The 24,435-nt window shown below is 27.2% G+C and overlaps 1 protein-coding gene across 1 annotated transcript in view; it reads left to right on the top strand.

The window, feature by feature from the left end:
* The window catches only part of LOC123296089 (dachshund homolog 1-like), a 305,838-nt gene extending 283,858 nt beyond the window's left edge, over nt 1-21,980 (top strand). The window contains exons 9-10 of the mRNA XM_044877550.1: nt 20,935-21,018; nt 21,970-21,980. Coding sequence (XP_044733485.1) covers nt 20,935-21,018; nt 21,970-21,980 — 95 coding nt within the window. The remainder of the gene's footprint in view (nt 1-20,934; nt 21,019-21,969) is intronic.
* Nucleotides 21,981-24,435: the final 2,455 nt, after the last annotated feature.

Consider the following 24,435-nt stretch of genomic DNA (forward strand, 5'->3'; position numbering starts at 1 on the left):
ATGCTAATTTTTAATATTAAAAAATTAAGAAAATAGAATGTTAATCTTTTTTATCGATCGATTTATGGAAAAGACAAAAAAAAAAAACTAAATAATGATATGAGTTTGCATTGAGTGTACAAGTATGCACACTACGTCTAAGTATTATATATAGTAACATGACTGTTACTAGACAAACAGTGTCTTTATATATGAGCATAATTTTTATTAATTTATAGGCAGCATGGCCTATAATGGCTATTTTTCATGTAAAAATTCAAAAGGCTATATCCTTTTGCTTAAAAGGATAATTTTTTGCTCGTAATTTGAAGCCAGTTGTATGAAACACAAAAAAGTAGTTCAGTGAAAATCGGTTATAACGACTCTGAAAGCGTCAAAAATTAAGGTAGCTATAAACGATATGTACAATTTTATATTAAAGAGAAAGTAGGTGCATATAAACATTATGTTAGTCGTTGTGGTTTAGTAATTCCAATGACAATCGGTAGCTATAACGAAAATATGAGTTGAGAAGGACCAAAATAAAGTGAAATAAGGATCAAAATAAAGTCCTTATGTTCGAAATAGTTACATGACGTTGCTTTGTGTAACAGTAAACAAAGTGCGTTGGCCGCTATAGGTCGACCCTCCCATAAATAACGAAAATATGAAGGTGAGGGTCATGATCTTTTTCGGCAATATAGCCGACTCGTCGTTATAAGTGATTTCAACTGTACATGGAGAAAAAACTGTTTATTTAAAAAAAAAAGCAGAGTACTCACATTCTGAACATAAAAGGAATATTTTTTGCCCATAATTTGTAGGTAATAACTTGTATATAAAACACAAAAAGCATCATTTTATTTGTTATTGCACATTAAATTATTTAACTCCAAAATACGCTTATTCTTATCATAAATGAACAACATATTTCTATATAACAGTTACATGTTAAAATAATAATAATAATACCAACAATATATTCTTATACTATAAACTAATTTACATAATTTAATTAAATGCTTACTACAAGTCTGATCATCTAAACAAAAACATACATAATATACAACTTACGTTTTTTTTGTATTTTTTTAATTTGTTTAAATTTCATGCTTGAAAGAGAAAATGTATAAATATTATCACCATTTGTATAATATACCTTGTATTGTTTGTTATGATATTAAAGGTATATTCACACTAGCAGATTGTTTGATTGAGTTTTTGTACTAAAGTTTCATAAAAAACAAGTGTAAACAAACAATTAACTGCGTAAATTTTTGAGATGCCCTGAAAGTTTTGAATGTCAGTGCTTGCATTATTTTTTTAATAAATTGATAATGTTTTGAAAATCAACATAATAATTGTGACAGAAAATTTTCAACAGTATTGTATCGAATTTTTTTTTGCTTATGAGAATCTTACACAAGCCACTAGTTGAAGCTACCTGCAAATCTTGCCTATCTTTTGTGGTTTTTAAGACAAAGGACATTGACTCCACGTATGGACAGACTGGTAGGCTGACAACCGGAAATGGACTAATTAGGTGAATTTATGAACACCTACCAATTCCAAACTTTTCGTAAAGCATCAATATGTTTAAGCTTTACAAACTTGGCACTAATATTAGTATACCTTGATATATATTTTATGTATACAGGATATAAAAAGAAAACTATAAAGCTTATAAAATGTTGAGATTGTCATGTTTACATTAAACACTCCTTTTAAACATTATGTAACTAATGAAGTATAGTAACCGAGAATAGAGAAAAATTGATACCCCAGCACTTGAAGAGTTTTTACTTATGAAAAGACGTACAAACCCAAAAAACTGGTTAGGAAAAAACAAAAATTTTACATTTCATTGATTTGTTTTTTCACATTTCTCTATTAATAATTTAATAATTATAATTATAACTTTCACATCTACTCAGATTTAATTAAGAAAATAAGCGTAAAAGTATCTTTTCACTCTTTTCGTATTTTGATTTCCATGTTTGCCTTTTACTGTCTTGTGTAATTGATATAAACCAGGCATTATTAAACGATTATTTTATTTTAATTTTTTTTTCTTGTGTTCTATTTTTTTCTTTTTACCTAACAATTTTTACTGATTTATTTCCATTTTTTAAGTATTTTATGTACAATTTACAATTTTTTTCCTTACGAGTTGAGTTTGTAATTGTTTGGTTTTAATTTGAATATGTAAAAATGTTAATTGTTTTAATATATATATGAAAATAATTCTCTATATATTTAAATTAATGAAATTAATGTAATCATTTTACATGTATTTCTTAAAAAATTATATTCATTATACTAATTAACTAATTCTTTGCCTTAGGGGAAAGAAAAGATCTGAAACTATAAACGTACAATTTTGGCTATAAATTATCCAATGAGAAACTTCAATGAAGATGACATAGATCGAAAGATATATTCAAATAAAAGTGTCTCATTATCTCGCTTATGTCTTGGATACTAAAGGTCGCGAATGAATTACATAATAAATACCTATTTAAAAAATCCCCATATTCCAGGTCATATTTGCTGATCTCATGTTAATGCTTCGAGGAACTCCCATTCCATTAACTTTCATACTCGTCAGAAATTATCCACTAACAAAAAATATCGCATACGGTGTTCCAACACTAGGTTCTAAAATGGCTAGCAATTTAATTCTAAACCACGCTGTTGCAATGAAGTCTTTACTGTAAAACCATGTTATTTATCTGTTGTACATTATATTTATTCATAGGCAATAATAATCTTAAACAACCCAAGAAAGTACTATTCTTTTCAAGAATGTCATCTTTCAATCGGATTAGCAGTTTCCGTGATTTTCACAAATAAATGTTACAGATGGATATTTTATTTATGATGGCAACTAATTCTGATTATTCTTTTAGTTTAAGCCTTTGATGGTATTTTGAACTATTAGGAAATACTACCAACCAAAAAAATAAAAACTATATTCGTACGTGCATGAGTTTTATTTTAGAAGTTTCCAAGATAATGGCTCGTCACTCTATTAATATAATTTTATGGAAGGGTACATTAGTCTATAAGGTTTATATAAGTCTATGGTTTGTATGTATGGTTTTCATTGAAAATTTAATACTATTATTGTATCAATATACTTTTCAATAATATTATTTAAGCAATCTCGTCTTTTACTTTCACAATTTCTAATGCAAAAAGTTTATTTTATTGCTTTATGGCAAATTTCTTAATAGAACAGCGATACGACCGATTCAGTTGATCCCTCCACCTACTTTGACACAAAAACTGCAGGATTAGACGGAAACATCAATTTTGGCTTAATATTCTGAATGGTTTCAAGAAGTAAAGTCATGTTCTTCAAAGCTGATAAGAGAATGCCGGTATTTCATTTTATATTAGAAATTTGTGGCTTATGGAAAAACTAAAACTTAAAGCACTTAGAAACATAAGACCGAAATATTTAAAATAAAAAAAAGAATGATCGGACAGCTTTTACTCTCATTATCGACATTTAAGTTATTTTACATTATTAATTTCTTATATTCATTCTTTTCAATACATAAGTATCTTCTTATGGTCACTGCAAATTATACTTCAAATATTATGGATTTCACCAAAAAGTGTGATTAAAAGTATTTTTACAACCCCTATAAAAAAAAACCCATTTATGAAATACTTAAATGAATAAATACCTAGGTTTGTTTTAAAAGAAATTTTCGAAAAATATTATTATTATTTTTGTTCTTTAAATAAGTAGATATACATTTACATTTTTAAAAAGATATATACATACGAAAGAAAACCTTAAAACAAATAACATTTCCATGAATAAAATATGTATTCTTAAGTGTTTCATGTTATTATTTTAAAAAATTTACACCTGATGTATATCATATCCCTTTGCATTCTTTTTAACGGAAAATTTATTTAAATCCATTTAGAAATATATGTGACAAAAATTTCATAGATAATGTAAAACAAACTTTAACGTGTTCTCTATACATATAATAGGGGTGTACAGTACTTGGAGTATTTACAAAAATATTAATTAAAAAAGAAAGTTTGAAAGTGTTTACCAAAAGGAGTGATGCATGTATCAAAATCATAGCAAAGGATGTCAAAATTGACCAATTACGGACTTTGATACTAAAATAAAACCAAATATATCTTTCAATCTGACATAATAAGCTGCGTTCTAACTTAATTATTATATTGAAATATTCTTAATGTTCGAGTTGGTTCAAGAGTTGCCATTTATAGTTGGCTGATTTAAAAGAATAGAAAACAAAATTTTCAATTACTCGATTACATACACTGAACGACTTTAATTATTCATTAATTAGTTGACGACGAGTAATTTATTCAAACTTCCATATTTCAGTAACAAGCATATGTAGAATGTTGAATAGGCTCAACTTGACAAGAGAATCTAGCATACACTTGTTTCGCTCTTTGCTAGTTTGCCGCATAATACAATTGGGAAAAATAGTCCTATAATATCATTTACTAGACCTCTTGAAAAGGGAATACGAAAAGTTTGTGCTTAAAACCTTCCAGCGTTTCAATCACCTCTTACAATAGTGTTTCCTAGAAGAGAATATATAGTTTTCACAAAAAAACGAGGAAGCGAGGAACAATCGATTGATGTGATTCCAGATACATTAGATACACTCTAGTATTTTTTATTAAATATACATATTTTCTATCTTCAATTATAACCATTCGACATTAAAATAAATACTGTGAATGAATGGTGGTGCTATCAAGAGTTATCATTGCTACAGTTTGCATAAAATAGCTCTACAAAATTGGAAAAATCACTAATGACGTCAAGCAGTCATTATGGCAATTATTAGCAAACTTAAATTTAAAAAAGGCAATTAACGAATGACTAGAAGATTAAAAGAGTAGGTAATTTTTACTCTGGTTAAAAAACATTTATTTAATTCCTACTGAAACTTAGTTTCATCGTGGTATCGTAGTTCTATTTAACGGCATCCGCAAAATAATTTTTCCAATCAATGCAAAATGTGTTTCAAGCTATGATCGTCCTTGACTTACTTGCTTATATCGCAAGTTTTTAGCCGTCTTGTACTTACTATTTGTAAATATTCATCTTTTTAAGTAAATTTGTAGTCACATATATTTATTGATAAAAAATTCATATTTTCCCTTCTCAACAACTATCATAATTTTTTCTATATAAAATAATATTTTCCTTTCATCGACTTTATCACATTTAAAAAAACAAATCGAAATCCTATGATACACAACATCGAGCCACATATACGCAACGTTTTTATATATTATGACGTATAAAAAATAATTTATGTAAACAAAACAAAAAATGAATATTTTGTGAATGATGAAAAACATAAGGGAAAAATAAGATGACAATTGTTTTCTTGAAGTATTTATAATAGAAAGCTATATCTTTATCTATATTTGAATGAAAAAAGTACCCTATGGGAATTAAGTACCTGTGTAAATTTCAATTTTAATGGAATAATACTTTTTGTAAATATTTGAATGTTTTCTTGCATATTGAAACAAAATTATGTGGTAAATACTCATGTAACTTTCATATCCAAATAACATAAAAGACTTTATATATTTCGATAGAATTTGCCCACAAGAAAATTTGTACCAGCTACATAGCTTACGTATTATTTTAGGTATTTATTATTTTCTTTCCATTTATGTTCATCATAAGGCAATAGTCCACCCGGATGTCGCTTACAACTGCTTCTTACCTAATATTGCTGTCGCTTAGGCATCAATTCTTACGGAAATAGTAGGTATATAACCCGAATAAGCTTGTTATGGTGGATCTATGTTAACGTAACGTGACGTAAAAATTATCGCATAGATAAGGAATTTCTATACCATGTATATGTAACATACAAGGTATACTAAGTTGAGTCCCAAATTTGTAACGTTTAAAAATATTGATGCTACCAAAAATTTTGGTATAGGTGTTCATAAAATCATCTAATTAGTCCATTTTCGGATGTCCATCCGTCTGTCCGTCCGTCTGTGAACACGATAACTCAAAAACGAAAAAATATATCAAGCTGAGACTTTTTACAGAGTACTAAGGACGTAAAAAGTGAGACCGAGTTCGTAAATGAGCAGCATAGGTCAATTGGGTCAATTGGTTCTTGTAAACCGTTAGAAATAAAAAGTTTAAATGTAAAAAATATTCCTTAAAAAACATTTACAACTTTTGTTTGAAACATTTTTTCGCAAACATCACTGTTTACCCGTAAGGTTGCATACTAGGCGCAAATTTTATAGTATGTATTATATGGGAATATATAGCAGTTATGTATGTGTGACATGTATGTATGTGTAATGTGATAGTTATCAACACTGTCTATACATGGTTTTTCAACAATTAACTAAGTCAATTGTTTGTTTTCACTTGAAATTAGAAATAATTATTTCAATTAATACAAAAATTTCGCCTGCAAAACCACTTTCCTCAAAATAGATTAGAACCTAGTTTCTTGTATTGCATATAACTAAAGTCATCGTAAAATATTGAACCATGAATCATAAAAGTGCGTCTTTAACATAAAGTCATATAAAGAGTTTGTTGAGACGAATTCGAATACATTCTTAAAATATAATATAATATTCCTTTAAATATCAATTAATTTTATATGTTAACATATAATTAACTTTTCTTTTTTCGATTATTTATTGATTTTCGCAAATCAAATGATCGGAAGTGATTAATAAAATAAAAGTATGATCATTAGTTTTATAACAAATAAAATTAAACCTTGAATTAAATAAAATTTAACTACCTATATATGTAATATATAATATTTAATTATTACTTTTAAAATAATAAAAAATTGATTAACTTATTTGCACATAATTAAATTACGTATTATTATTATCATACTAAAAACAGATGCCACTGATCGGTTCTAATGATATTTTATATTTTGAACATGATACAAATTACTAATTCAAGCGGAAACAGCCACCATCAATTATTATATATTTATTACAAAGCTAGGTACTTATACCTCTTATTAGATATAGGTACTCAATTATTAAATATAAAATACTTAAATTACCTACTTTTATTAGAATAGTTATATTTTTTGATCTTTAATTGTGGTCGAAATATTTATATTGTAAAATGATAGGTAATAGGTTTTGACTATCCCTATATATTATAAATGTGAAAGTACGGGTGTTTGTTTGTTTGTTTGTTACGCTTTTACGCAAAAACTAGGGAAAAGATTTGAATTCAACTATACAACAATAAAGTTCATACATCAGAATAACACATGAGCTATAATTCATAAAGAAATATGAAGAAAAAAAAATTAAATTTATTCTGACGTTTTACTGCCATCTATGATAATCATTTTAAACCATAAATTAAAAAATTTATAACAGTAAATGTCAAACAATTCATGGCCTTCTTTTGAAAATTGTCCAAATATTTTAGCTATGTAAAGCAATTCCTTCGAGTGTTACGGAAGGGGAATAATTGAGATCAAGAGAGGTGGAGGCTATAAAGCGGTGGTTCTTACTTTTAAGCTCAGTGAAGCTGGCGGGTATCAAGTAGTATACATATAACTTTAACACAAATATAATTTTAAACTATGAGTACCTGTTAGGTGCTACTATTCGCTGCTGATCGAAGTGCTAAATTAAATTAAAATTTTTTTTACATTTTTATAAATAAAATACTTTTTAGTGGTTTGCGTAGTGAATCAATAGGAATGGGGGGGGGGCTAAATTTATAAAAATTTATTTTTTACTTTAAATGTTCCATTTATGTATATTTACGAATAATAATAGCCACTAATTCATCAAAAAAGCCACCAGGGGCAATAGTAAAGAAGCAAATTCAGGTAACTTGGCTTATAAGTGAAATCTGTCATCATCTCGCAATATATTTCTTACTTTACTATGGACCTATTTAAATAACCAACCCTTATTTTAAGCTTACAAACCGTAACAAAACACTGACTTACAGTAAAAGGTGATACGCATCAATATTTTTAAATAAGAAATACCATTTTAATATCTATAAAAAAAATAACACATTTACATATATGATATATTACTTATTAAATTTAATTTATGACCAAAAATGATCAAAAGAACTGATGGTTTCAATTCAAGTAATAAATAAATATTTTAAATAAGACAGTTTAACACCTGACAATCGAAATTATTTAAAAAGGTAATAGTCTTTCAAATTTACGATAAAAAAAACTTAATTTTTAAATCAACTGATAATAGTTCTCAGAATTTCATAAGCCAAGTATAAATGTTCATAAATATTTAGAAATGGTTATTTAGCAACTTATATTGGGAAGGCTAACTTAATTACTCAAAATTTTCATACTCCCTTCTTCGATGAACTTAAATCACGCGGAAAAGAAACGTGAAAGGTTAGTACTTGTACTTGGAAAATTATCGTATTGAATCCTTGTATTTTTTAACATCTGCTATTAAAAAACTGATTTTTTGTAGAAATTGAATAAATACTTTGGAGCTCACGATTTGGAGCACCCGTAAATTAAATATAAAGGAACGAATTACAATGAAAATTTTCGCAATGTCACTTTAAATCTTACCTCCGCAGCTAATGGACTCAATACCAAAGAACCTCAGCTTTGCTTGGAATTTCATTCACCTTACTAATAAAAGATTCAGAAAAACTTATCGTTTTTGTATTTGATATACCAAATTTTCCGAGAACTTACAAACTTGCAAGCTTTTGATAACTTAAGACAGTGATAAAATATGCATAAAAAATAGTCTACCATCCAAACCAAAGTTACATAATTCACATCTATACCATATTGCTATAATTCTTCTTTTCCTTCAACAAAAGGCATGCATATTTCTAAATATTTAATTGAACAAAAATGTAAATGTCGAAAATATAAAAATTAATTTTTATGATCATAATAAATTATTTAAAAACAAAAATACACATAAAATAAATCACAATATCATATGGCACACGAATTACATAATTCGCTCTATAATATTTGTTTCTTTTACATTTTTCTATTCTCGGATATTGTTACGTCCATATATAAGCATAGATATTTAGAAAATGTAACATGGAGACTATGACCCGTTCTGAGTTGTTTTTTTACTAATGATCATTCCAAATAATTGATAAGTGTGGTAAAGTAAGTTAATTAATACTGCAGTTGAAGAATTCTCACTGCGCAGATAGAAAAGTGAAGTTGGTTTTTGAAAATCTTAAGAAGTATGCAAAATATGAATGTTTAAAACTTCTTATTAAAAGAAAAAGGGATATAATTTAAGAGTGACACCGTTCACTGTTGAGTATCGCCGTAGAGATTACAGATAAAACTGCGTCTTGCAAGAAAGGGATGGGTAACAATCTTTGAATGCTTATATCTTTTTATAATCAATTTTAATTTAACCTTCAAATTTTGTTATGGTATCAAGTCTACTTTTACATTTTAATGGGTGATATGAAAATTTCAATATCAGTCACCTATCTGCCTTTTTAAAGAATATACCGGTAGTTGACACAAGAAATAGTGGCATTCGTCTGTTATTGGATTCTCTCAAAACTTCTTCTACCAAAACTTACTCTTTCGTCTACCTTCCCTATCCACAAGGGTAACTTTTGTGAATTATTGGTCCCTCAAAATTTTTCAGTCCTAAATGTACGAATACTTCCGCTTTTTAAATTAGCCGCAGGTATGGGCCTAATTTGGTCCCCCGGTAAATTCAACACTGGGTTTTTATTGTAAGCTATACTATAAGTACTATAAGTATGAAAGACAAACAAGGCTTTAACGATTATTCGCATTTCATCGCAAGGAAAATAAGTTATTTTTTTGCAAAAAACTAAACTGTACCTTGCGTAAAAATAATGAGCTTCAGCTTATCCCTTACCTGCTACAGGATATGACGCCGAATGAAGTTCAACCAAATTTTTTTAAATATCTCTCTCCAAACGGCTATTCAGATTAAAATTAGTGAAACATTTATAAATTTGTTTTTGAGATGATTACCAAAAATATATTTGAAATTATAAACTATAATCTGATATTGATTTTAATGGGTCCGCAACGAAATGACTTGATCAACCATGTGTGATGGTTCGATGTAATTATCTATCGGACTTTCTTCCCAAATTATAGTGACCTGAATCAGTAATTTTAACTACACGTATGTACTACTTGGCATTGTTGTGGAGGAATTAAGTGGGAAATTGTATACAACCTCTATTTTCACAAACCTAAAAGTTAGAACACTGAAGTTATACGAATCTCTAGGTAATTTTTTTTTCAACAGCAATGGTAAGAGAATACAATACCTGTATAAATCATAATAAAAATATGAAGAAAAAAAAAAACTAAAGCATTTATTTGCATTTATTCGGTATAATGATAATATGAACACACGATCTCTAAGACTCATCGTTGAAATAAAAACATTAATATAATATTCATCTATATTATTCTTCATCGCCCCCTAATAATAATTGCTTCCCGTATTGTTTCCGTACATATAATTTTTTATTATTATGATTTCTTTTTTTACCATAGTGGTCGTCGTCGTCATTGAAATGGTGTATGTGGGGGTGATTTCATCACCCAAAAACCCATTACTATTAGACAAAATAGCACGTATATATATGTCTATAATATAAATGTAACTTATTAGTGTAACATTGACTTTTAAATATTTAAAAAATTTCTTTTTGGCGCTCCCTCTTGCTACAACACATTTATTTGTTATTTAAAAAGAAGTCTTAATTCAAAGTACTCAAACATTAACTTACAAAATACAGATAAGATGTAATTTTTGAGAAATCTTAGAATCATTTCAAATTGAATTTTCAAAATATGGACTAGATAAATTTCTAAATAATACTTTGTCCACATGGTTATTACCAATCATTTTAGAAATCAGATCAAATGTTTTTCATTGATTTACTGATCTTCTAAAATATAATTCCAGTCCAGTTTCGCTAAATCACTCATTAAGGTAGTTCCTCCGCGACCGTCCAGTCAAAAAGTTTTGGACTAATACTATCATTCAGTGCAGTAACTGTGCTATGACTATTATACATATATCATATATTATTTTCAAAAGACTGTAGTTCCTCACTACTGATTCTAGTATACATATAAGCACACACACTATGACATATGCCTTTAACATTAGTCTTCATATCTTTTCCACAAAAATCATCGCTAAAACGAGTTATTTATTTAAGTTTTTTATCGAAACTATATGGTAAATAATTTTTATTTTTATTTATATATTTTCTAAATATAGTATTCTACATTATATTAGTTTTTCATAGAGATGGTGGACGTCATTCATTGGTAAATAAATATAATATTTGTAAATTTGTGTATTTTTATACACTTCTCCCATGTACACGTACAAATTGCGTCACTTTTAATTGCTAATATCTCATGTATGGCATGGTAAATCATCTTCTAATTTTAACAGCAAGTGTATTATGAATTAAATATTTTATATTCTGAGTTTTGAGAAATTCTTGGAATATCACTTTCGTGTAGGTACTACCTTAAAAAGCTAAGGGAGTCGGATTACTTGATTTTTTCGTATTGCTTGATTAAAAAGAAAATATATGGACGTTTACCTGTGACGATATACAAAATTTTCTTTTTCTTCTTCAAATACAGTCAAATTGAAGTTAGAATGTTGTATAAAACTGGGAGTTTATGAACGTTTATTTAGACGTGAAACTTCTGTTTTTTATTTCTGTTTTAATTAGCATTTAAATATATCATAGTTCAAAACAAAATAAACCATGTATTACTCTTTGTTCACATTATCGTATTGGCTCACGTACCAGTTGTGCTATAAACATACATTTGCTCCCTAAACGTATAAGCATAATATAAAAAAAAAATATGTGCCTCTTTGTTTAACATGAATGTAGATAATCATTTTATCACTGCTTCTGTAGCAACTTGTTTTGGATAAAGTGTGATAACTTTGCACCATCAATCCTTCATCGTACGGAGTGAGAATAAAAGTAGAAACTAGCTTACTGATTCGCTGGCTGATTGCTCAACACACAGCTAAAAGAAATAATGAAATTTTGCTCAAACGTTTCGTAAATGACGTGAGTGTTAACTTAGAAGGAGATTTTGAAATTTAATCCCTAAGGGGTTAAAGAAGTGAGTAACTGCTAGCCTTTTATAACTTCAAATTGTTTTTCAAATGAGCCTAGTAATAAATAGTAACTGTGATGTATCAATAGATACAGATTTTCAACGATGATGTATTATCCTGTTAATTTAATACATTTTGTTTTTATGATCAATATCTACCTATAGGATCGTTAAAGTGCTTAAATAATTAATCGATTAATTCTTAAGTTTCTACTTCTGTTTCAAGACTTGGCAATGAATCAAAGACTACCAGAATATCAAAGTACCATTATAAAAAATAATCAGATATAAAATAACCATTTATTATGCTCACCTTTAATTAAAGAAACTGAAGGATTATAATAAGTCTATGGTTTTTATATTTATAATACTATTAAACCTACCTAATAATAAATTTTGTAATTTGAAAGAAATGAGAGAAGATTTTTGTACCTATTTTTTCAATTAAAATAAGAACAATATTGTTCTGTGTCATTATAAAATCACGCAGAGTTTTAATGGATGGTTTTCATATTATATGTATATTATACAAAACGGGGAGAGAATCTTTTATCTTATAACATACAACATTTATCTACCTAATGTAGTATGTATATAACAAAGATAGAGATATTTTAATGTTATTTTTATATTATTTTGTAATTGTAAAAGTTTGCTAATTAAAATGAGATCTTTTATTTCATTTTTTTTATGTTTTAATAGTGGTTTTGCTTACTTATGTATCTTTAATATGTGTGTACTGTTTATAAAGAGACGTTTTTATGCTTGCAATTATAATAGAAATACATTCTTGATTTAAATATAATATTTAATATTTTGTAATATTCGAAAAAAGGGACATTCTGGTAAATTGTGAAGCCGACAAGCTTGCTAGAAATGTCACAATGCTGCTGGCCACAAGCATCAATAGACATACGAGAGTTCTATTTTCGAACTGCATGCTGCTTCACAGGGAGGATACATTAAAAAAGGCTAATCTCAGATGGAGAGAGTAACGTACTTGCGGTATTACAAGACACATATGGTCTGAGTACAATCGTTCGCGTTTCAAAGGTCTTATATCACTTCCATGAGCCTCTATTGGTAAATTGTTGTGGCTGCTACAAGACACTTGCCACGAAAAGATGGATTCAGTTGAGCCAGCCTTTCTTCGACGATCTCTTGGACCTGAAGTCCGTTGGTGTCAAAGCACTTCTACTGTTCTTAAACAGCTCCAAATGTTTAATGGAATAGTGGCCCAGAGTGGGCACACTATTTTTTGGTATCACAACGAGCCCTACGTCTCCCACCCCAGGATAGCCACTTTGACTTTCCCTAACCTAACATTTGAAAATCCATATCGAAATTTTCATTATATTTCTACGTTAAGTTTAGTTTTAGTATCAGCGTTTTTATATTGATATCTATATGTGTTCGTTCGTAGATATCTTTTCATTCGTGAATGAGGGGAGTCAACGATATCAGATATGGTGGCGCATTAAAATTCAACCGTTGGGAGGAAAGGGAATAAAACTAAAAATTTTTAAAATATAAAGAAATTTTTATAATTAGCAATGTTATAGAAATTCAATTTATCCTCTGATATATTGTTTTGTAAAACTAACAATTTTTGGCAAGCTTTTTTGCCAATTAAACAATTAATTTCTGAAATATATGGACTCAAATCGTTAGCTTTGAATTGTGTTGCTACCTGAGCAATTTTTGCATTTGATACATGAGAAACTTGCCATTCAGTGGTCAATTGAACCAAATTTTATAGCTTTGGGTCCAGGAAACCAAATTTAACTTCTTTAACGATTAGATTATTGTTTTTTGATACCTAAAGTTTCCTTGCTCATCAGATTCTTCGATTGTTATGAAAATTGATTTTTTTAATAACTTTAAACTCAAACATCAAAAAAAATTGGGTTCCTTTGGCGATTGAACGAGCATAAATTAAAAAGTAAAAACACACTTCACATTTATTACTCCATGGCCTTCATTTAATTGGAGAAGAAGAGAAAAAAACAAAATAAATGAGTACTTGAAAACAGGAACTACTTTCGGAAAAAGCGATGAGTTAAATGTCATAACTAAAGAAAACTATATTTACTTTACCTTTTAAAGTACTCTCATCCATCTGGGCTTAGCTTCACACACACCGTCAAGTTAAGAAGCATTTACCCAAAATATATAATAATACTAATCAGTAGATCTAATTCCTATGATATGGCATAGTAATAAAAGGCGGGCTATAACTTGATCAGGTGAGAACATAAAATTTAATTAAATAAAAGAAACTAAAACTAATGTTCATAATAATATAAATAATAAACTGGAACAAAAAAAAGACATTATTTAGTCCAATTTCAAAGATTAATAAAATAAATTTAACGATTCAAATAAAAGATCTAATTAAGTGACTTAAAAAATAAAATAATAAAAAATTTATCGAATAAACACATTTATAACAACTAAAAATAATAATTATTTAATTTATTGTTTCTAAAACTCAAGAAAGGATAGATATCATATAAAGAAAAAAATTATATCATCAGATAAAAGTTAAATATATACGACTTAGGCAGTCATAAATATATCAATACTATTAATTTCATTTTTATTTTAACTACTGTTTAAATTAGATTGAGTAACTGTTTTTTATAATAAACACAGGTATTAAAGGATGTCCTACAAAAATTGTATAGGTACAATCATGATGAAAACAATTATACTAATATTTTAACACCAAGAAAAAGAATATTAAAAAAAAAAAAATTAACGAAAACCCCGACACAAAATTCGATCTGATCTCTGTCTCTCCTAACCTAGTTCTTAAACGGATGAACCAAATTTGATTTTTTTAAAGATAATAATCTTCTCAGCTTTTCAAGATCATATCATTTTTTCTTGTTGCTATCGAGTATGGAACCACCCTAAACTAGAACACCCTTGATCAAATAACCATTAAAAAAAAATCAAAATCGATTCATCTGATTAGGAGCTACCGTGGCACAGGCAGCGCATGGGTATTCAGACACGTTAAAAACGCCACTCTTTTTAGTCGGGGATTAAATATTTAATGGCCATGATAAAATACAATTTGTATTTGAAACATATTTCAAAATTTTGCATTTCTTCATTTTCTACTTATCATTTTTCTTACAGTAGACCATCTGTTGTTCAGTTTGTAACTGAAAGAAAAAAAAATTTGTTTTATGAGTTACAATCGAAAACCTTTATTGGCAATTCCACCGATTATATACTCTTACCATCGTTTAAATGTCAACTATGACGCGAAATTTTCTTGAAATTTTAAAATTATTATAGTTATTTCAAAATTATGTGATTTGACGCTATTGGACCATTTTCTTTAAATTTATTATAAAAGTCAAGTGTATACAAATAATTCAGAAACCATTGAAAAACTTAAAACCATCATTTTTAAAATTCAAATTCAAAACGTAAAATAATGATTAAAAGTATTACTACAAATAGGAGTCATGATATTTGATCAAAATTACATATCATTTCAGCGTAAAACAAGCGTAAAACTATGGTAAAACAATAAATAATTCTCAGTTCAGAATACCCAACACAGTCAGCTAACTAACCGTAACTACGTCAATAATTCCTGCAGGTTATTAGTTTTTCATTCAAAAATTCGATGACAAATTGTTTTCAAGCAAGTTTCTGATGGATGACTCCCAGTAACTATTCAAAAAAAATATTTTTATGAAATATTAGGTATTTTATTTACGATTGTTTTCTATTAGATAAAAATACATTTTTATCATTAGTATTTTGTAACTTTATATGTTTATTACATTTCTATTTTATTTTATGAATATTTAATGAAAATTATGAATTATAAATGACTTACAGGTTAATATTATTTCAAGAATATGTAACAAATATAAAAAAATATTTAGATTTTTTTAAAGAGAAGTTTACAAATATTTTTGATAATCGTATGTTAAAACACTTCGCAACAATTTCTTTATTTTTTACTTCATAAGTTGTTGTTTAATACCAAAATGAACAAAATTTGCTTGCCTATGAATTATTAAGGATACTGAGATCCATCCCTAAAATAATAAAAAACTAGTGCAGCTGGCGATTGAATGCGTATTTAAGACGATATCTCAAAAACAAGCCTTTCGTTAAAATTATTTTATATAGCAAGTTCCATTTTAAAAGATAAATTTTTTTGAGATTTTCCATTTGTTCAAAAGGAAGTAAGAAAACTAAAGAAATTGGAATAATTTTATGTTCCCATATTTGAATAAACATAATTTTCTAGAATAATAATGATTCAAAAATCGATGACGATTGAACGTTTGGAAAAGAGACAATACATTCGACTATTTCTCCTACATTACCATAGCCTAGAAGAAGAAGAATAGAAACTTCAAATCCTTCCCACCCCCTTCCTCTCCCCTTCAACAATACTTTTTATTTCTATCAATTATTATAAGAATTCTTGATTAATAAATTTTATTGTGTGTAAGCAATTAAGCACAAAACAAAACATAAATCTTAAGAATAAATAATAAATAATAAAAATGTTTATAACAATTAACAAATACATTTAATATGCTTATTGTTATAAAATTATTATATTATTATTATTAATAAAAGAATGCAAAAACAAAAATACCTCTTCTTATTATTTTATTAATAATAGTTAATAGTTCTTGTTATTTATTGTTTATTATTTTTATTATAATATTCATAAATATAATTATTCATCTTCATTTTTTTATAATATTAATAATAATAATAATAAGGAAATATGTTGTACCTCGGATACAATATAAGTTGTCCAGTTTAATTATTCCAAAAATAGGAGCGATGGTACAAAAATTCGCATCCAGCTCTAAGTTGGTAGAATTGTTCAAATTACCATCAAAAATGAAATGTCAAAAGTCCTCATCGATCCGATATCTTAATAAAAATTTAGTCGTGATTAAAGGTAATAAAAATGGCTCTTTCCCGATTTTCAGCAAAACGGTAAGTTTTATCATAAAATCAGTTCAGAGAAAAATTTTTAATGAGATTTAACGATTCTAAAAGAATGCAAATCCTTGACTGTGGAAAAAGGGACAGAAAAACTCTTGGAAGCAGCGGGAATGTAGTTTTATTGACGAATTGAGCGTATTTACTGTACGTTTAATTAATGTTGAGACATGAATTTTTTCGTATGGGTCTCAAAAAACCATAATATTCCACCCAAAAATTGTTTTACACATAAATGTAAATTTTGATCCCTGGTACTACACAATTCCTTAGTAAAAATAATATTAATATTAAATATGTAAACCAGACGGAATTAATTAATATGTATGTACTTTTATAATTACATATGAAGTACCTTTTATTATAATCCATGCATACCTTTTCTTACATCTTAATATACCGACATCGCTATTCTTAAGTAAAACAAAGCATTTTAATCGCTAAGCATCCACAGGTTTTATTTAATATTATTCAATTACTTCATTTGTTATTAGCTGAAGTAGAAATCAGTTTTTTGTTTCATTAGTTAGAATAATGAAAAAACATTGCTTTTGGTAGAAAAATGTCTCTAATTAATAAACTAAACAGAAAGGGTACTCGAAATTTAAATAAAATAAATTATGCAGGAGACACTATTGAAAATGTTTTTTAAGAAATATAATAAGACATACCGTGAACGGAATTGGTTATGTATTAACCAACTGAGCTACTAGAGTTGACTACATAGCTATATTGAAAAATAAAAAAATTCAATCAATCAACACGCGTCTATATAACTTAACGCATTTCAACAATATTACGTATAATTAAATTTTAGACAGTGATTCAAATTTTCAACAGCAATTAATATAAATCTATATAGTGATAAATATATTAAATAGTGTACTTAGTATATAGTACCCACTGAAGTACCTAAATTATATAATATCCCGGTACCTACCGAATAATAATTTAATAATTGTATCTACTTATTGTTGTATAAATGTAAGTAGTATATACTTTAGACGTACAATAATATACCTTCGAATAACACTTGAAGATGAATATGTACTTGAAAATAAACCACTCATTGGATATTAAACAAAACACACTTTTATATAAATGTAAAATTTCTACAGAGTGTTGTTCTAAAATTTGCCGTAGTAGATACCAAACCACAAGACGTGTGAAACAAATAAAAGACGTATATTCGGAAAAAATTATCTAAATTATTGATAAATAATTCTAAATTTATATACCCAACTTATTACTAACAAAATTTCTTTTAAAATGCTGTCTTGATTCATTAAGTTTTGGTAAAACTCGCTCTCAAAAATCTTACAATTAATTTTCTGGTTTTTATTATGTTATTTATCTGGTTATTATTATGTTATTTATCTTGTTTTTAATATGTTTCTTATTTTATATCAATTTTTCCTAATAATTTAGTTAGACTTATTGATCGACACATGAATAGAATGTAAGCATTATCTTAGTAAAAAAATAAAGTGAAACTGAATTTCTACTAGTTAAGTTATGGACTAAATTTGTCAATGATAAAAAATAGGTTCATTGTGCAAGACAATGCCACCCGCCTGTAGGTTTTTTAAGATATGTCCGAAAGACCAAACCACTATAAAATCACTTATATTATGAAATAACAAAAAAATTACAAATAAAGAGAAGTCTGGCAACCCTGATCTAATTCAGTGATGTCAGATACTGTATAGCTCAGCCAGCTATAGATAGAATTTTTACTGACTGTCAATTGCACTAAAAACTCTCGTTGAGGAGAGTTTTTAGTAGTATTGCGTCTTAGAATCATGCCATCACACGACTAATAAATCAATACAATACCAAAAATATGATATTCAAGTTAATCAATGTACTCAAAAATATGGAAACATTTTTTTTCTAATTAAGTTATTTATTGATTTTATAGGCCGGATGGTAGAGGCCAATTTGGCTACATTGTTTTCTTGAATTTTTATTGGAGAGGGCAGGAAAGTACTATTTATTTAACTAAAATAAGAAGAAATTTGCTAGAGAATTGCGAGAACATCGTTTCGAAAACATCATTTTACTATTTTTCAGGATCTTTATTCAACTTGGCCAATGGGATACATTATAACGAGTCTTTTTTGGATATTACAATATTTACTTTCATAATCTCTTTAAAATTAAACGCTCTTGTTACAATCCTTTTGTAAACTTGGCAAAAAACGTGCCAGATCATAAACATTTAAGAATCGTATTTGAAATATTCAGCATTTTCCTTCATTCTAGTTAAAACTGATATACATTTCAACTCTTTCATTATTTGTACGATACCATACGAAAGAATGAGTGCCTTGATCATTTTATCCAACTTGAAAATGTTTAAATAAAAATAACTATTGAAATGATGTTTGAAGGTCTAATTTTTAGTAAACACTGTGTACCAATATTATAAAAACTCTTGAACATTATTTAATATTTATTAATATTTCACTAATTCTATTGTATAGTTGTTATAATTTAAGAATATTCATAATTGTGTAATATTTTGTAAAATTCTATTGATAAATAAAGAAAAACAACAAAACAACATATACAAATTATATTTGTATCTCTTTCAATATGATGACAATATATTATATTATTTAGTATGGTGATTTTACTTAATATATCTTGTAATATATTTATATGAATAATATTTGTACTTGAAATTTTAATGTGTTCGTTACACGCAATTTTATAAAATTTTAAAAACTTTTTAACTATATTATTATTAATATTTGCATGTAATTATGAATATTATTAAACATTAAAAAAATTATAATTGTTATTATTAAAATTATATATGTGATTTTAAAAGCATGATAATAAATGAAAAATTTTTATGTTTTGTGGGATGGGGAGTTTTGAAATTTATTACGAAGTTTTTTTTTTGGTCATCTCAATTATTTTATTGATTTTTATAAAATTTATCAAAAAAATTGAATAAGAGAATGCAGCCTGCCTTTTCAAATAATGAAAACGGTAATATTTTTATACTGGATGCAAAAATTTATGCCAATAAAATGTATTTATGTCATAGGTGTTACATAATACAGAGGGTCTTCTTCGATATATTCATTGTCATAGCTCGTAAATGATAAACGAATTATAAAACAATGTAGTTCTTCAATACAGAACAAACAAATTTTGTCTGCAAGTTCATAAAAATTTACATTTTGTATTTAGCCATCTCCTTTTTTATTATAATACAGTCTACCCTCTTGAATGCCATTCCATTTTTTTCAGTTATAATCTACTGAAAGGGTTATTGGATGCTTAAGAATATTTGTATTTACTGCAGTCCAAATTTTACAAAATCATATGTAATTATTGAAAGAATCTCCCAAACAAAAGTTACTAGCCTAAAAAAAAATCTTACCAATGTCTTTAAAGTTTGTGCATTTTGTGTTTGAAATTTAATCGATTTACAAAACTTTGAAAACTTTGCTAAAGAAGCCATAGCGGCCTTTTCCCATTTTGAAATTAATGAACACAAATCTCAAAAAAATGAATTTTCTAATACTAGTAAAATTTAACTAGCTCTTACCACATTTACCACGTGTGCAATTTTTGGTCAATGCATTAAGTTTGGTTAATGCATTAGACTGTGTAATATGAAAAATAGATGCTTCTATTGGAAGCATATTTGGAGTGTTTCAATTTAGGGGTAGAAGAAAATTGATAAAAGTTGCTACATCAAATTACACACATTAAATAATTGAAATTTAATTTTTTCTTTATTTTGTTTCAGCGGAATTGAAAATGGATGTGTTACGAGAACGTGAAGTGAAAGATAGTTTAGAACGACAGTTAGGTGAAGAACAAAAGTTACGAGGTAAGTCGCAATTTTGATTATCGAAAAGTCGTTTGACGTAATTATTTTTCAAGATATCTTGGGTATTTGGTATTGAATAGAATATATAATATACATTTTTATTAATTCACAAAAATATATTTTGAAATCTTAAAGGTCACTGTTTGTGTAAAGACTTGTTTATCCAGTAAATTTTGATATAAATCGCTTGAAATATTTTTAATTTATAAGCAGTTACACCCCACTAAGTGAAACAAACTTCTTCCATGTTTGCTTTTATTCGTAAAATAAAGAACACCTGATTATAAAAAGTATTTCCACAGCAAAAATTTCAAAATGGAAAATGAAATTACATTAAAACAGTCAAAATTTTTACAACGCTTGCTTAAGCACTTATGCGTACATTTTCAATATTAAGGGCCATAAATATTGCATTAATAAATCATTTTTAATTTGGTTCAATTAAATTCAAATTTTATTATAAACCCTTTGAAATTATATTTACTTTATATATATATGAACGAATATATATTCAATATTTGATTCTTATCTTGAAAAATAAAAATAAAAAAACATTTCATTTTTTTGTATCTACTACTAGGCCTAGGACCAGGCGTGGTAATTTACCTTTCAGAATGGCTGAAAGTTTGAGAAGACTCAAGGTCGTGTCTAGCAACCTTTTCTTCTACGAAAATTTTCATAGTTGGAGCTCGCATGAGAAGCGGGCTCCGTAACCGCAAGATCACGGTCTCATTTATAATACTATTAGTATTTTTTAAGGTAATAAGCTATAAAAAAAATGCCAGTCGGTCGGTTTCCGATACTTTTTATATTTAGATCCCATCCGCTATACGCGTAATAAGGAACGAAGTTCCAAAAGTAAAATAAAGTTTCATAAGGAAAGAAACTCATTTACTCGCTGAGTGAATATATAAAAACAATTGCTATGATTTTATTTCTCTTTTCTGGCAGCGAGTAAATAAGTGACTTCCTCTTTATATATACATATTTATTATTAAAACTTGTTTTTCGCTTTTTCATAGCTTAAAATTAGAAATGGTAAGGATGTCCTGCAACAGAAGAGTTCCCTGCTATTTAGAGGAAAAAGTTGTTAGTCAGTAACTACCTTGAAAATGGCCACACAAATTTTAAGCAAAAATTATTGCCAAAGGTTATTTGACCCTAGTCCATATACAACCAATTTTGATTAAATAATTGTAAATGAATGTTTTTGGGAAGGAATGTGTATAGGTATGTTATTTACAAATTATATCTGTTCATAACTTGATTCTGAACAAAACGCATTTATAACACATAAATCATATCTGAATGACATTTAACATGAATGTTTCCGGTTTTATTATTTAACCGGATGTTAAAGTTAGCTTTTATTAAATGAATAATATCATCATATTATATAACTTTCATATTTATTTGAATATTACACTACTGTATAACGCTTAATTTTACAAGTTGATCTATTATTTGTAATTTGGAAGCGATAATTTGTCAATTTGAAATATACATGAAAAAAAGGCAAACTTTTCGGTTTAAAACGGTAAGATAATAGAGAGAGGAAAATGTCTCAAAAGCTTCTGACTCCGAGAAAGCTGAAAAGTGTTTCAGAGTTGCAAATGAAACACAGTGATAACATAACGATGAATTCGATTTCCATTTTAAGAACCTGTTATTATTTTCTTTGCTTTGTTATGTTAACTATCGAAATTTTAACGAACGAAATATATTGGTTTAAATCGGGTAATGGTATGAAAAATAATATGGCAATTTTGATATTTTAGAAGCTTTTGTCTACCGGGAAAATAAAAGTAGACATGGTGAAGCCCGAAAAAATATTAGCCAGAGGTCTATGAATGGCCAAGTAAAATTGACATCCCTATAAATTGCAAATTTTGAGGATGATATTCACACGGTTATGTAAGAAATTTCGTTTCCTTTTAGTCAACACTATTTTTCTGGCTTTTCGAGACAAAATCTTTAACTACTTTATGATTTTAAATCCTTCTTCAAATTTCAAAATAAAATAATTAGCTTTTTCTTGAATATACTTTGAAAAGAAAAAACACAAAAACAATGCACACAATCGAGGTAGTAATAAATGATATTTTTTGCTATAATCTTTTTTGCTATAATCTTGTTTTGCTATAAAAAGCATTCAAGTATGATTTTTTACAAATACAAAATATTTTAAAATCATTTCCAACTTTAAAAAGTTAAGAATCTCTTAACGATAAATTTTTATTTCTTAAAGCCAATATCAACGGATCGGTTTGAAGGCTTATAATAACTTTATTAACAAATTTTTTTGCATCAGTGTGTTTTGTAACTTTACAAAACAAAAATGAAGTGACGAAATTTAAAAGGTATTTCACTAACATACATCTTTTAGTAAGCTAAATAGATCAACCCTTACTTGGTATTGCTTACTAATGATGTTTATCAAGTTATTTGATATAAGTTACAGATTATTATTTACTAGATAGAGGTAGTTAGGTGGTATGTATTTGAAATGTAATTTATGTAAAGTATATACAAATACGTTAATAATTGCCGAATAAATGATGAACACTGACTGATTTGATAAATAAATAATTCGAATTATGACAGTTTTACGACATATATAGAGGTACGTTTTACTCTTTGTTTTATATTTTAATGTAATTAGTAATGTTACGAGAGCTGGCAACCTTTTCGAGAGTTAATATTATGATGACCGAATTTCGAATTTTTTATTCACTCGAACGCGTTATCTAATTAAAGATAACTACTTAAATTCTTACATTGTAAAATAAAAAAATTTACTCATTGGGTGGGAGTAGCAATGGATAGGCATGCTGTCTGGCAAATATAAGTTATATTGCTTAAATGGATATGAAAAATAAATAAAACAAAATTATCTTAAAGTGATTCTCGTAGCTTTTTTCGAAAATGCGCACCAGTAAACGTTGTGCACTTTTATCTTAGTTGCCAGCTCTTATACTATAAGCAGTATGTTAAGTTCATTTACAAACAATGTAACATAAGTATTTTTTAATTTGATTAAAATACTTCAAAGAGGTGATGTATAGTAATCAGTAACATAAGAGTGCTTCGGAAAATTTTATCCCTATAAGGTAAAAACTACCTTTTATTTTAAACGATTATATTCGCCACTTCTTCATTCAAAAATTATTTTTTTGTATGGGTTTAAAAGGGAATGAAACTCTCAAATTTGAAATTTTAAGTGAGCAAGTAAAGCAAGTGAAATATTTAACCTCCTAAAAGTAATAAATATATTTTTGAATTGAAAACCAAGAAGAGTGTGTGATCAAAAAAATAATCACATTGAAATATTCATTTTAATAGTTCAATAATTCCATAAATATTAAATAATGACATTTATCATTACTTAAAACAAAAATATTAATATTATTGATTTGA

This window comes from Chrysoperla carnea, chromosome 3 (genome assembly GCF_905475395.1).
Source record: "Chrysoperla carnea chromosome 3, inChrCarn1.1, whole genome shotgun sequence".
In the NCBI taxonomy this organism is placed as follows: domain Eukaryota; kingdom Metazoa; phylum Arthropoda; class Insecta; order Neuroptera; family Chrysopidae; genus Chrysoperla; species Chrysoperla carnea.